Genomic DNA, 12,711 nt, shown 5'->3' with positions numbered 1-12,711 from the left:
GATATAGATATCTATTGTTTGATGCACATGCATGTATGGTTTTGTCTTTAAAAAAATTCTATCTAAATTGATATTAGTTTCCTTTGTTTGAATTTTGTTCTGAAAAATGTCAAAAACTCGAATGTAGATGTTTCGAATATTACTCAAATTTAGCACATATCAAATAAAAGAAGTGTAAGATTCAAGGATAGTCACCCAAAGTCATTAATTAAAATTAACGAAAATGGTTGGAGACTTTTGACGGGTGTTGAATGAATTACAAAACCACAAAATATATATCTAGCTAAGATCTTGACCGTCCAATTGTTTCACTTAATCGTCAAATTCCCGGTGGGCCGAAGTCCTCAAGCGCTCTTTGGCTTTAGCGACTTCTAAGTTCCAATCCGTCCTAGCCGTTAGAAAAATAAGAGTCGCTGTTTGTAGAAACACACCTATAATCATCCCCCACCAAATTCCCTACAAAATACAGAAGACACCGAGAAATTTAGTGAGACGGATTATATTTAAAAAAAGTATATATTTTCAAATCTAAAAAGATTTTAGTTTTGAACTCAAAATTCAATATAGAGATTAGCAAAAGTGTATGATGCAGCATACTTACAGCAGCTAACAACTTAGTTTTGAATCCAAGCAGGCATCCGATGGGAATACCAAATACATAGTAAGTAACTATGTTAACATATGCCACTATAGCTTGCCAGCCACTTCCAATTGCCACACCTAAATTAAATGGTAAAATCAGGCCAAATTCACTGATTTAACATATCTAAAAATCAAAAACATTTCAAATATTCTGCGGAAAATTTATGATAATGTCTGAGTAGATTCACTGGGAATACAAAATTTACCGGAGAGTATGGGTTGAATGCCATTTAAGAGGACGGATATAGCAAGAAGTGGTAACAATTTTGATGTGGCTTGGATTACCTGAGCTTCACTTGTGAATAGTTTGCTTAATCCATGTCGAAAAATCAGTACCATTAAGCTCAAAAGAATGCTGATGAGAATGCTTGTCATATTCAGTACTATAACTGAAAATTTCGACACCAGCGGATGCCCTGCTCCCAGCTCATTTCCTACTCGAATGCTGCATGCGTTTCATTTTAACTTAAGCCGATTAGAACTCATGCATGTTTCTCGAGCATGGAAAAATTGATTGATCCGGATCGAGTTTAAATAGCATCGGATTTGAGTTAGATACACAAGTATACTCGAATTTGCGGCCTACTGAATAGTATATGGCTTCACTCGAATTTGCGGCATCGCATGTAAAAATAGACACAACTCGTGCCTAAGTTTAACTCGCCCGCTTGCACCATAATTTGAAAAGGTAAAAAATAAATAAAGGATTTGTGGATACCTTGCTGCCATGGCAATTCCTAACATCAACTGCAGGTCCCAATTCCAGTAATTTGTACTGAAAATCAATAAATTTCGATCATAGGAGATATCAATAAGAACGTGATAAGTAAATATTTCATATTAAAACTTGACTAACCAGATAGATATGGAATCCAGAGCAATTGTGGGATTCGGGAGAAGGCCCGATATAAATACAAGTATTTGGAAATACCATATCTCTAAACTGCAAAGCGACAAATGTCTTGAGAGAAAATGTCCATACGAAAAATTCATCCTTAAATTGGGTTTGTTCGATTTGTTCAATCTTTTTCCTTGAGAAAAAAACGAAAAATCTGTCACTCCTAGCACGTACCATAACATGACGGCAGACGCCACGGTGAGCTTGAAATAAGGCCAAATCCCTCTAAGAGCTTCGGAAGAAAACCCAGTCCAGGTTTCTCTGCAAGAAGGGCTCAAAAGCACATACAACAATTGCAAAATGACCAAAATCCACCAAGAAACACTAAGTACAAGAGCTGCCGCAAAAAGCCCATATTTCAAAACATCGACTACTAGCCATGTCAATAAAATGTGCGATAGAAACACCCCTATCGCTATATAGGCCAATGGGTTCACTATATTTTGTGCTTGGAGGAACCGTTGCACGGGGCAACTTAGCGCGAATGCGTAGAGTTGTGGGATTAGCCCATGGGCGAACCTTTGGCCTTGGTGCGCAATTTCGCTCGATTGACCTATCGCTTGGAGGAGTGGACCTGAGTACCAATACAAAAACGATAGTAGAATAGCTGCTCCGAGGTGTAGGATGATTGCTCTCTGGCAAATTATGCCCATTGCGCTGTATTTTCTGGCGCCGTATGCTTGGCCACATACTGTTTGCACTGCACTAGCCATTCCCAACTGTAAAAACTCCTCATGTCATCGTAATTTTCAAGTAATAACAAGATGTGCATGATAATGTGTGAATAATGGGGAGAACAAAAGTAATAAAAACAAGAAGACAATATACAATTTATTGGGAATTCTCGAATTGTGAAGGAAAATATGTGATACTAATTAAAGTATACCCTTCTAAATTAAAAAAATTCATTGTAATACTGATCAACCTCTGATTTTAAAACGATAATACAATAACTTGCTAAAAATTCATATTATTTCAAGAAATACAAACAGATATAAACGATAGGTGGTACCACTCTCGTGAAATTTAAGTCTAAAGTTGTCGTACCATAATGCCATAAGCAAGGCCTTGAATACCAATATTAGCAATAGAAGCTCCCGCAAGCTCAAGCGCACCCAAATGACCCGCAAACATAAGCGTCACGAAACTAAGCATGAAATTGCAAATCGACACAGTGATCGACGCCCACGACAGCAACCACACCAGCCTCGACTCCCACAGCACCAGCGGACAATACCATCGTAAGGCCACATGCTCGTCTTGAAGGATTTCTTCGACAGCATTGGACGACAGATCCACAAGACGACCTGGCCCGCGCAGCAGTGACTCGGTTTCTGGCGAGACCATGCTCATTCTGTGCTTGATACGGAGAGTATCGCGAAGTGATCCGCGTAGTAGTACTTACTTATATTGATATTTTAAATCCAACGACCATTCTGTGCCGTTGAGAATGCATGTTTTCTTCAGCTGTGTGAAGTTGCACAAAAATTCAGAGGTAGTAATTAGTGTTCCATATGAAGTAGGTTGGTCGTTCGTTTGCAGCATGAATTTTTGGCTAATAGGGGTAAATTCTTAATTATAGTAGTTGGGAGTAAATTAAGATTAATTTTATTAATTTATATAAAAAAAACAAAGAAAATTATATAAGATTAATTTTATGAATTTATATAAAAAAACAAAGAAAATTATATAATTGAATTAAATAATAGTACTTTCACCGAATTATGCATGTATATCCTAACAACTCGATGGATCATGAATTAATATATGCGGTATTTTCGACATATATATTATAACTAAAAGAAATTCTCCAATTAGTTTCTATGAATATTGTGCATCTTGTTGGGGAATCACCCCGAAGCGATGCCAATCACGATGATAATAGTACCCAAAAATACGGAATAAAATAATCAACAAGAAAACAAATATTTATGTGGTTCACTCAATATAGGCTACGTCCACGGAGCACTGCAACTTTTATAACCGGAAGAAATATTACAACAAGTGTATACACCAATACACTCAATATCTCACGATCCCAACCCCGAGTATACCGAGAAAATATTTTCTCTAACTCACAAAAGAGAATTCTCGCACTCAAGAAAAAAATACACTCTTTTTTTCTATGCACTCTCTCTTTATCAAAGCTGAAAAGCTTTTGATTTTGAGATACAATAACTGAAAGAATTGAGTTCTATTTATAACTAATTCATTCGTTCAGTTATTAAACTTTTCGATGTGGGATGAAGTTTAATTATTATTTTATTTAATATGTGGGCCCCACCACATTAAATAAACCTTACCTAACAATTCTCCCTACTTGAAGGCTTGATTTCAATCATGTCTTCACACCATCAGTGCAGCAGCTCATACCTCCTTTGTTAGTCCAGGAGACCAACCAAAGTCAAACACAACTTCAAATTTTCAATGATAACAGCCTTCACGAGCATAGCAGCTGGATTCTTGCTTCCAGGAATCTTCTCATGCTTCAAGACTCCATTCACTCGATCTCTAAGGATCCTCATTCAAAGAATTTGTTTTGCAGCATCCAAACCCTTCAAAGCAAATTCCTTTGATAACTCTTTCTCGAGTTTATCAATCTCCTCTAGACAAGATCTTGCTATCAACATATCATCTACATATATCAGTAGTATGATATAATAACCATCAAGCTTCACATAACAACAGTGATCAGCCTGATACCTCAGAAAACCATAATTATTCATTACACCATCAAACTTCTTGTACCACTGTCTTGGAACTTGTTTGAGACCATACAAGCTCTTCTGAAGTTTGCACATCATTTTCTCTTTCCCTCGTGCTTCAAATCTCTGTGATTGATTCATTTCTTCATCTAGCTTACCATGAAGAAACGTCTTCTTTACATCTAACTGCTCCAGATGTAAATCTTCTTTTACCACAAATCCAAGTACAGTCCTGATAGTAGTTAACTTTACCACCAGAGAGAAAATATCAGTGTAACCAATGACTTCTTTTTCACCTTCTACAACAAGTATTTCTTTGTAGCACTTGCTACCGTCATGTTCTAACCGGTACTCCCACTTGCTATGTAAAATCTTTTTACCTTCAGGAAGTTCTGACAACTCCCACATGTGATTGGATGACAGTGAATCCATCACATCTTCCATGGCTAACTCCCACTGTTTAAAGTCTCATAAATATTCGATTTATTTTTCGCAAAATAAACCCAAAATTTCCTGCTCGAATCGTCAACAGTAGTGCCATAATAACTTGAGTGATCTCCAAGGGATGTCACAGGAGATGGTCCACATACATCCGCATGTACTAGCTCCAAATCAGCTGATTTCGGTTCTCTAACCTCTTTTGAAAAGCTCACCTTTTTCTGCTTTCCAAAAAATACAGCTTCACACAGCTGGTGTTCAACGATCTTTAATTTCGGTAGCTTTCCGTTTGAAACAAGCATCTTCATTCCCTTCTCACTCGTATCCCCAAGCCTACTATGCCATAGACTTGAATTAGCTCCAGCATCCACAGCCGCTAATTTATTTCTCAAACTGGAAGTCATATAAAGTGTTCCAGTTTTTTTTCCTCGAGCAACAATCATAGCTCCCTTTTTCACTTTCCAGGAACCATCACCAAAGGTCACCTTATGACCTTCGTCGTCAAGCTGTCCCACTGAAATCAGATTGTGTGTCAACTTTGGTACATGTCTTACTTTGTTGATTTTCCAGACAGATCTATTTGTCATCTTCATCCGGATATCACCCATACCATTATTTCCAAAGGTTTTCTATCAGCCAGGAAAATTTTTCCGTAATGCTCCCGCAATGTAATTATCGAATACATCACGATTAGTGGTATGAAACGAAGCTCCCGAGTCCATAATCCAAGAATCAACCGGGCTTTCCATGGATAGTAATAGAGCATCATGTACCTCCTCAGTAACAACATTAGCGTTCTTTGTTGATTTGCAATTCCTTTTCAAGTAACCAGTCTCACCACAGCTCCATCACTTCACATTCTTTTCAAAATTGCTTTTGTCTTTTCCATTTATTGACTAGGACCCACCATGCCATTAGTTAAAACTCTTTTCGCCACTCCTGCCCCTTACTCTATTCTCGAGATTTAGAGCAGAACTTGACGATGTTCCTTCACCAGAATCCATCTTGCGAACTTCCTCGGCAAGAATTTGATCTCTTACATCATTGAATTGTAGCTTTCTTTTTCCAACAGAGTTGCTAACCGCTGCCCACATTGGTTCCCAAACATTTGGTAAAGACGCCACAAGAATAAGTGCACGAATCTCATCATCAAAATTAATTTCAACCGATGTTAGCTGAGAAACAATCATGTTGATTTTTGCCTCCGTCACGTTATGTGCCACGTTCTTCGTTATGGTCAATCGTATTACACCTGTCGGTCAAGAAGCTTCCAGTCATCATCATCCATCTTTTCCGGCTTCTTTCCTGATAGAGGTTGATGCAACTTCCTTCTATACAGATAATCTCTAATCTGTAACCGCCAGAACGAAAAATCTGTTCCGTCGAACTTGCTGATTCCCGGTCCCGATCCATCATCTCTGGCCATCACTTCTCTAGCCTTAGCAAAAAATCTAAAAAATCTTTTCTGATGTGGAAGATCAGACAAAGCTGCAGCCACAGAGCATACTCAGAATTCTCAAGAATTTTCACAACAAGGCTCTGATACCAGTTGTTGGGGAATCACCCCGAAGCGATGTCAATCACGATGATAATAATACCCAAAAATGCGGAATAAAATAATCAACAAGAACACAAAGATTTACGTGGTTCACCCAATATAGACTACGTCCACGGAGCACTGCAAATTTTATAATCGGAAGAAATATTACAACAAGTGTATACACCAATACACTCAATATCTCACGATCCCAACCCCGAGTATACCGAGAAAATATTTCTCTAACTCACAAAAGAGAATTCCCGCGCTCAAGAAAAAAATACACTCTTTTTTTCTATGCTCTCTCTTTTTATCAAAGGTGAAAAACTTTTGATTTTGAGATACAATAACTAAAGGAATTGAGCTTTATTCATAACTAATTCATTCGTTCAGTTATTAAACTTTTTCGATGTGGGATGAAGTTTAATTATTATTTTATTTAATATGTGGGCCCCACCACATTAAATAAACCTTACCTATCACATCTATGGTTGTATTTTGGATTGATGGATTTGATTTGGAAAAAGTTTGTCATTTTACGATTGATCGGGTTTCTAATTTGTCGATGATTAATATTTCTTCCCTACAAGTTGTGTAATGATCTTGATGGCCTGAAATAAGCAAAATTAAGTTTGCAGCTTTGTTGGTTCTTTGTAGGCGAAGGTTTACGCTCTAACAAAGGCTAAATAAAGGGAAGGAAGCACACAACTATTTTGTTCCCCAAAAGAGTCGAATTGATGTTTATTGTTGTGACATGGAAGTCTTATATCTCTACGATGATATATGTATTGTCAACTTTGAGTCTAAATTAACTCTCGTGGACCTGCATTTTGGTCTTTACCTAAAAAGCCTTGTATCAATAAAAATATCTTCCAAAGCATGCATAACTTAACAAACTCTCAGCAGATAGATGGATATATAGGTATTGATTGTTCTAACATGAAATTTGTTAATTACCAGATGTAATTCGAAAATTTAAACTAGCTATATATAATATGTCCGATTCGTTGTTATTCTTCGAGGTTTCTTACTTCCCCCTCCATCCCATAAATTTAGTTCATGGTGAATTTCGGTAGTTTTTTTTTATGAGAGGCGAAATCAGAATCTCGACATTTGGGGTGGAAAATATTCGACATATTATTGAATATCCGATGAGAACGAGGATGAATGTAATAAATGAATATGAAGATTGATGATATATAATCATATCCAAACACGGCTCATCGTCGTCCGTACATCTGAATAATACTAATATCGTAAATTGAATTCTAACTTTAAAATACATCAGTAATAATTAATATTGTAATAATTCATTCTTATCAAATACTCATGCGTTGATCCTCGTAAATAACTTAAAAGAATAGCTTGTAAGGACGTGATAGGTTACAATTGCATCCAAGCTATAATATTCATTTAATTATAACAACATGCAAGAATCCCCCTTCTACTAAATATAAGTATTCTATTAGAACTTGTTGGTTAAGAGTTTTGGGTTTAATTTGAGAGAGTGGATTTTTTAAAAAAATAAATAAAAAAATTTATATATAAACGAACTATTTTAATATATTTTAGAATTAAGTATATTTCAAAACTTTATATAATTTTAAATTCTTTTTACATGAAAATACATAAATTTCAGAATATTTTGCATTATTTTACTTATCAAGGGGTAGTTATATAGTTAGGTAGGAAAGTCCGATCGCATGGAGGAAATTACTGGCCAGTAGGGGGTCCCACCTCACCTAAATATGGATTTTACAGAGATAAACAAGTAGATGAACTTGAAAAAAAAATGGAAGAGACCACTACCAAAATGTATTTCTGTTAAAATGAATATATATATATATATCGCAGTATTTATTAATAAAAAATGCCTCTGGTATGTTTGTGTCCTTTAATTTTGACGAAAATCCTTAGTTCTGGATGGTTTTGTTAATGTTATTTACATGAGTAATATATTTATCCCTTCAACACGTTATACCTATATTGAGTAAATAAATCATTATCATTCATTCAATCATGATGTATGAATGAATGAACATGATTTATCACTCAGCCCAGATATCATGTGATGAGTTGATGAATGTTATCATACCTTTTTTTTTTTTTTTTACAAGGACACTTAGATATATATATTTAAGGTAATATCTTTTACAATGTCAGCATCCCTTGACAAATTTAGTCATTATAAATCATATAATTGATTAAAAGGATATATAATAATCATTACATGATCTATTTATTAAAATGTATATAAATCGATTTTGTTAATTAGAAATAATGAAATGAATTCATGCATCGATTATAAGAAACAGGGACTTAAACTAAAGATTATATGATTTATTGATTTTTTTTAAAAAAAAAATCAAATGTCCATAATTAGTCTAATTTTGTACCATTAACAGATGCGTGTTCAAATTTGCCAATCAGAATAGATGCAGAACGAAAATCACAAATCGACCATTTATAACTTCATGATCAAAATACAACTTCACCTTTAATTTGAATAAATTGCTTAGCTTTCAAAACGAATGGGCAACACTAATGACTCAAATAAACCCAAAAATTTGTTCATTACACACAATATTGTATAACTTTTAAAAGAGCATAATGTTTAATTACCTGAATGATGTTTGAATTAATGGAGTAGATCAATGTTTGATCAATGATCGTAAGTTTGATTCTGTCTGCTAATATTTTTCTCGGAATAGTCTACCTCACAAAATTTGTTCAATACAATTTATCTAGACAGCGTGATTTGTATAAAATAAATAGGTTATGTAATTTTTTTTTAAAATAAAATATAATATAAAGATGAAAGAAAAAAATTGCAGAAGACCTTCAGTGGGCCCCATTCCACTAGCATCCCGATGTAACAAACTTGGTTACTAATTTGGAATTAAATAGATAAATAATATCTGATAGCCTTCTTACCCATACCATAACCAACCTTTCCTTAAATTGCCAACTCCAAAAGCCTTTCCTCCTCCATTTTTCCAGCACTCAAAAAACTCCCAATTTTGTCTTAACTATATGCAACAATGGATTTAAATGTGAAGTGAACTCACAATTCTTGAATTCAGCCAAAAAAAATCCCACATAACTACTACTATCATTTCCTTGCTCTCTTTTTTTGTGAAAGTATTTAATTTCCTTACTTTTAAAACCAATAAAAAGGTGAAAAAGTTAAATAAGGACGTCATTAGGGTTTTTTTCTTGTTGATATTTGTCTGCAAAACCCATGATTCTTTTTTAGCATCAGTACTCTGCATTTCAGTGGTTATGATTCTTGGTACTTTTTGTTCTCTAACAATTTTTTTATGTTTCTTGAAAGGTGTAAAGAGACAAAACGTCCCAAAATATAGGAGACAAGAGAACTGTATAAAGCTGGTGAAAAGATGTATGACCAAGAAAGCGCTTGTTTTGATGATTTTCAAGCTAGTTTACAGGAAGGACTGGTTCAAGAACAAGATGATTTCTCCCAAGCCCAGATCCCAAATTGTGATAATAATCACAATTTTTCGATGGAGGAACAGATTCAGATGCACCCTCAAAATAATCAGTTAATTTCCACACAAGAAGCTGCTGCTGTTATGGAGATGGAGATTCGAAAGCAACTTGATTTGGAGTTCCAGGGTACTAATAATGATAACAGTAATAGTACTGCTTCTCATTTGATTCAAGAAATGGTGCATAACTCAAACTGGCATGAAATGTGTAGCTTTAATGGTGATCTCAACCAGTACCGATATCATCCTAATATCACTGATATCCAAAATACAATACCAGATACTCCCTATCCCACCACACCTGATCTGCTTAACATGTTTCCGTTACCTATATCTTCTCCATCTTTCCTGCTTAACAATCCTGATTCATCAGCCCACAAATCTTCCAGTTTCTTAGCTTCGCTCGGTCTTTTAGGAGAACTCAACCCAGCCGTGGATGTATCTTTCATGGCTTCGAGTAGTGTTGTTTATGACCCTTTATTGCCTTTTAATCATCCTCCTCAGCCTCCGTTGTTGAGGGAGCTTTTCCACTCTTTGCCTCATCAAGGAGGAGGGTACGCATTAGGTGTAAAAAATGGATCTTTGTTTGGTGGGACTGTGGACGAAAGAGAGCATGTTAACGGTGTTCTATATCAAGATGGTAATGGTGGGAGGCATTTTGAGAATGGGGTTTTTGAGTTCTCTGCTGGAGAAATTGATTGCATTATGAAAAATAATGGGAAGGAAACTAAACATTTTACTAATACTGAAAAACACCGAAGAGTTCTCTTCAGTGACAAGTACCAATCTTTGAGGAAATTGATTCCAAATCCCACTAAAGTATGTGTATAATCCCATATATTTTCCATTTGTTAATCTTGTTCATTAATTTACACGTCATGAAAAATCCATTTTACTTATGTATGTCCATAAAGTTAACGGCACAAATATTGATATTTTATCTGATATGTTGAAATTTTTCGTGAGAACCATTCAAGAACGATAGAGCCTCGATCGTGGGGGATGCTATTGACTACATAAACGAGCTGAAAAGAACTGTGAACGAGCTGAAAGTTCTGACAGAGAAGAAAAGGTGTAGCAAAGAGAGACTCAAAAGGCCAAAAACAGAAGAAAAGGATAGGATATCAATGGAGGGAAACGAGTCAAATTCTTTAGGTGAAATGGAGCAGCCTTACAATAATTCATCACTCAGAAGCTCATGGCTACACAGGAAATCGAAGAACACTGAGGTCGATGTTCGAATCGTGGATGACGAAGTCACAGTGAAACTTGTTCAGCAGAAGAGAATCAATTGCTTGCTCTATGTATCAAAGGTTTTGGATGACCTTCAGCTTGATCTCAACCATGTTGCAGGAGGGCTTATCGGTGATTGCTATAGCTTTTTGTTCAACTCCAAGGTGCTCAATTCATACGTTTATCTTTTCCATTTATCAATATTTTTGAGTTTGTGCTTCATCTATGGTATTACCCACCCTTCAATTATTTTTCTTAATTCTAGCCCTAAATATTCCATCATATATAGCATATTATGGTAACCACAAGACATAAATGGCTCAAATTTTCCTTCCACATGATAGAAGATGCCATGCATTACAAACAATTTAAATAATCATTTCATTACGAATGCAATTTTTTTAATACATTTTCACTTTTCACTTGGTTTTCTGAAGAATGATCGTTATGGGATTATATATATAAATGGAATTCAGGCTTAAAATTTCTTTATTTTTTTCGGTCTTTTCCTGTCGCAAATAATTTTTTGTAAAATGTGTTACATTATTTCGCAGATTTGTGAAGGTTCCAGTAGTGTATGCAAGTGCAATAGCCAACAAGCTTATTGAAGTTGTGGATAAACAATATGCAGCGCTAGCCGTTCCACCAACTAATAGCTACTAGCTAGGTATGCACCACCTTTCTCAAAACTTGTTGCATTCTTCTTTATCTTTAATTTGTAATGATTAAATATACTTATTCAGAGTAACTGAACTAGAAATCTGTTCTAAAATTCACGTGTTTGAACAATATGAACAATTTATTCCAAAGCTGCCATCCTTATTTTCTCATATTTTTTTGTTGAAGAATATTATTTCCCCGTTTGACTTTGCATCCTTATTTTCTCATATTTTTTCTCATAAACTTGTTTCTTTTTAGCATGGTAACATGCAGTATTTACATTTGAATAAAAAAAGCAGTATTTAAATAAGAGTAAGTCTCATGTGAGACGATCTCACGAATATTTATCTGTGAGACGAGTCAACCATACCGTTATCGATCACAATAAAAAGTAATATTTTTAGCATAAAAATTAATAATTTCTCGTGGATGACCCACCGTCTTACAAAATACGACCTGAGACCGTCTCACACAAGTTTTTGTCTTTAAATAAATAGTAAATTCCAGTTTCACGGAACAATCAAATTCAAAACTGTGAGTACTTTGTCAAACTTTTGATACAGTTCTATTTCTTAAAGTGGACAGTAAAATTGTACGTGAAGTCTTGCCTTGCTACGAAAGGCTAATTATAAGGCGTCTGCTAGTTTATTTTTAAGTACCAAGAAAATAATAATAAACATAGGGAGGGGGCCATTTTTTGAATTTTATAAGTTTCATGTTCAACAAAAATTAAATTAAATTTAATGGAAAATTAACATCATCGTATTTTATATGTCCTTGTTTACTACAACAATTTTCTTGGTTGGTAACATTTTATTCCTGTAAAATTTCAGATTCGATGGATGGAGCTTTGCATTTCTCTATTGTATGAGAGCTTAAAGGGTAGAAAATATATAAGCATCGACTTACTAGAGATTAATTAATTGTATTTAGTTTGTCGGGAAGCTTCGTCTTTGTTTAATTTAGCAGGCAAACCATATGTGGTAAGAGATTTACATTATATTATACGTATTATTTTGGATCAGAAAGTGTCTAACTGATTTATGTTGCAGTATTAGTATTATTTTTATCAGTAACTATGCAAATTTT

At 34.9% G+C, this 12,711-nt stretch overlaps 2 protein-coding genes across 2 annotated transcripts; one reads left to right on the top strand and one right to left on the bottom strand.

Annotated features, from left to right (window-relative positions):
* Window positions 1-148: 148 nt before the first annotated feature.
* Window positions 149-2,922, bottom strand: LOC142505654 (protein DETOXIFICATION 41-like). The gene is made up of 7 exons (XM_075618735.1): window positions 2,588-2,922; window positions 1,715-2,259; window positions 1,499-1,585; window positions 1,361-1,417; window positions 849-1,087; window positions 602-720; window positions 149-456 (listed from the first exon to the last, which is right to left on the bottom strand). Exons 1-7 carry the CDS (start codon window positions 2,891-2,893, stop codon window positions 313-315), a joined length of 1,497 nt encoding a protein of 498 aa, XP_075474850.1. The 5' UTR covers window positions 2,894-2,922; the 3' UTR covers window positions 149-312.
* Window positions 2,923-9,197: 6,275 nt separating this feature from the next.
* LOC142506053 (transcription factor bHLH91-like) lies at window positions 9,198-12,709 on the top strand. Its single transcript, XM_075619189.1, has 5 exons — window positions 9,198-9,397; window positions 9,555-10,548; window positions 10,707-11,126; window positions 11,517-11,629; window positions 12,456-12,709. The coding sequence occupies exons 2-4, from the start codon at window positions 9,619-9,621 to the stop codon at window positions 11,568-11,570; spliced, it is 1,404 nt and encodes a 467-aa protein (XP_075475304.1). The 5' UTR covers window positions 9,198-9,397; window positions 9,555-9,618; the 3' UTR covers window positions 11,571-11,629; window positions 12,456-12,709.
* The last annotated feature ends 2 nt before the right edge of the window (window positions 12,710-12,711 follow it).

The sequence above is a fragment of the Primulina tabacum genome, chromosome 10, assembly GCF_025594145.1.
Source record: "Primulina tabacum isolate GXHZ01 chromosome 10, ASM2559414v2, whole genome shotgun sequence".
Taxonomy (NCBI): Eukaryota; Viridiplantae; Streptophyta; class Magnoliopsida; order Lamiales; family Gesneriaceae; genus Primulina; species Primulina tabacum.
Note: the sequence above shows the minus strand (reverse complement) of the source record. Positions and strands in the feature narration are given on the sequence as shown.

Excerpts from the sequence above, each read along its gene's own strand:
- LOC142505654 (XM_075618735.1), bottom strand. The coding sequence starts at position 2,893 with ATGAGCATGGTCTCGCCAGAAACCGAGTCACTGCTGCGCGGGCCAGGT. Across the intron at positions 1,586-1,714 it reads GCGTCTGCCGTCATGTTATG|TTTAGAGATATGGTATTTCC; the intron begins GTACGTGCTAGG and ends GTCGCTTTGCAG. Across the intron at positions 457-601 it reads AAACTAAGTTGTTAGCTGCT|GGAATTTGGTGGGGGATGAT; the intron begins GTAAGTATGCTG and ends TGTATTTTGTAG.
- LOC142506053 (XM_075619189.1), top strand. The coding sequence starts at position 9,619 with ATGTATGACCAAGAAAGCGCTTGTTTTGATGATTTTCAAGCTAGTTTA. Across the intron at positions 10,549-10,706 it reads TGATTCCAAATCCCACTAAA|AACGATAGAGCCTCGATCGT; the intron begins GTATGTGTATAA and ends GAACCATTCAAG. Across the intron at positions 11,127-11,516 it reads GCTTTTTGTTCAACTCCAAG|ATTTGTGAAGGTTCCAGTAG; the intron begins GTGCTCAATTCA and ends ATTATTTCGCAG.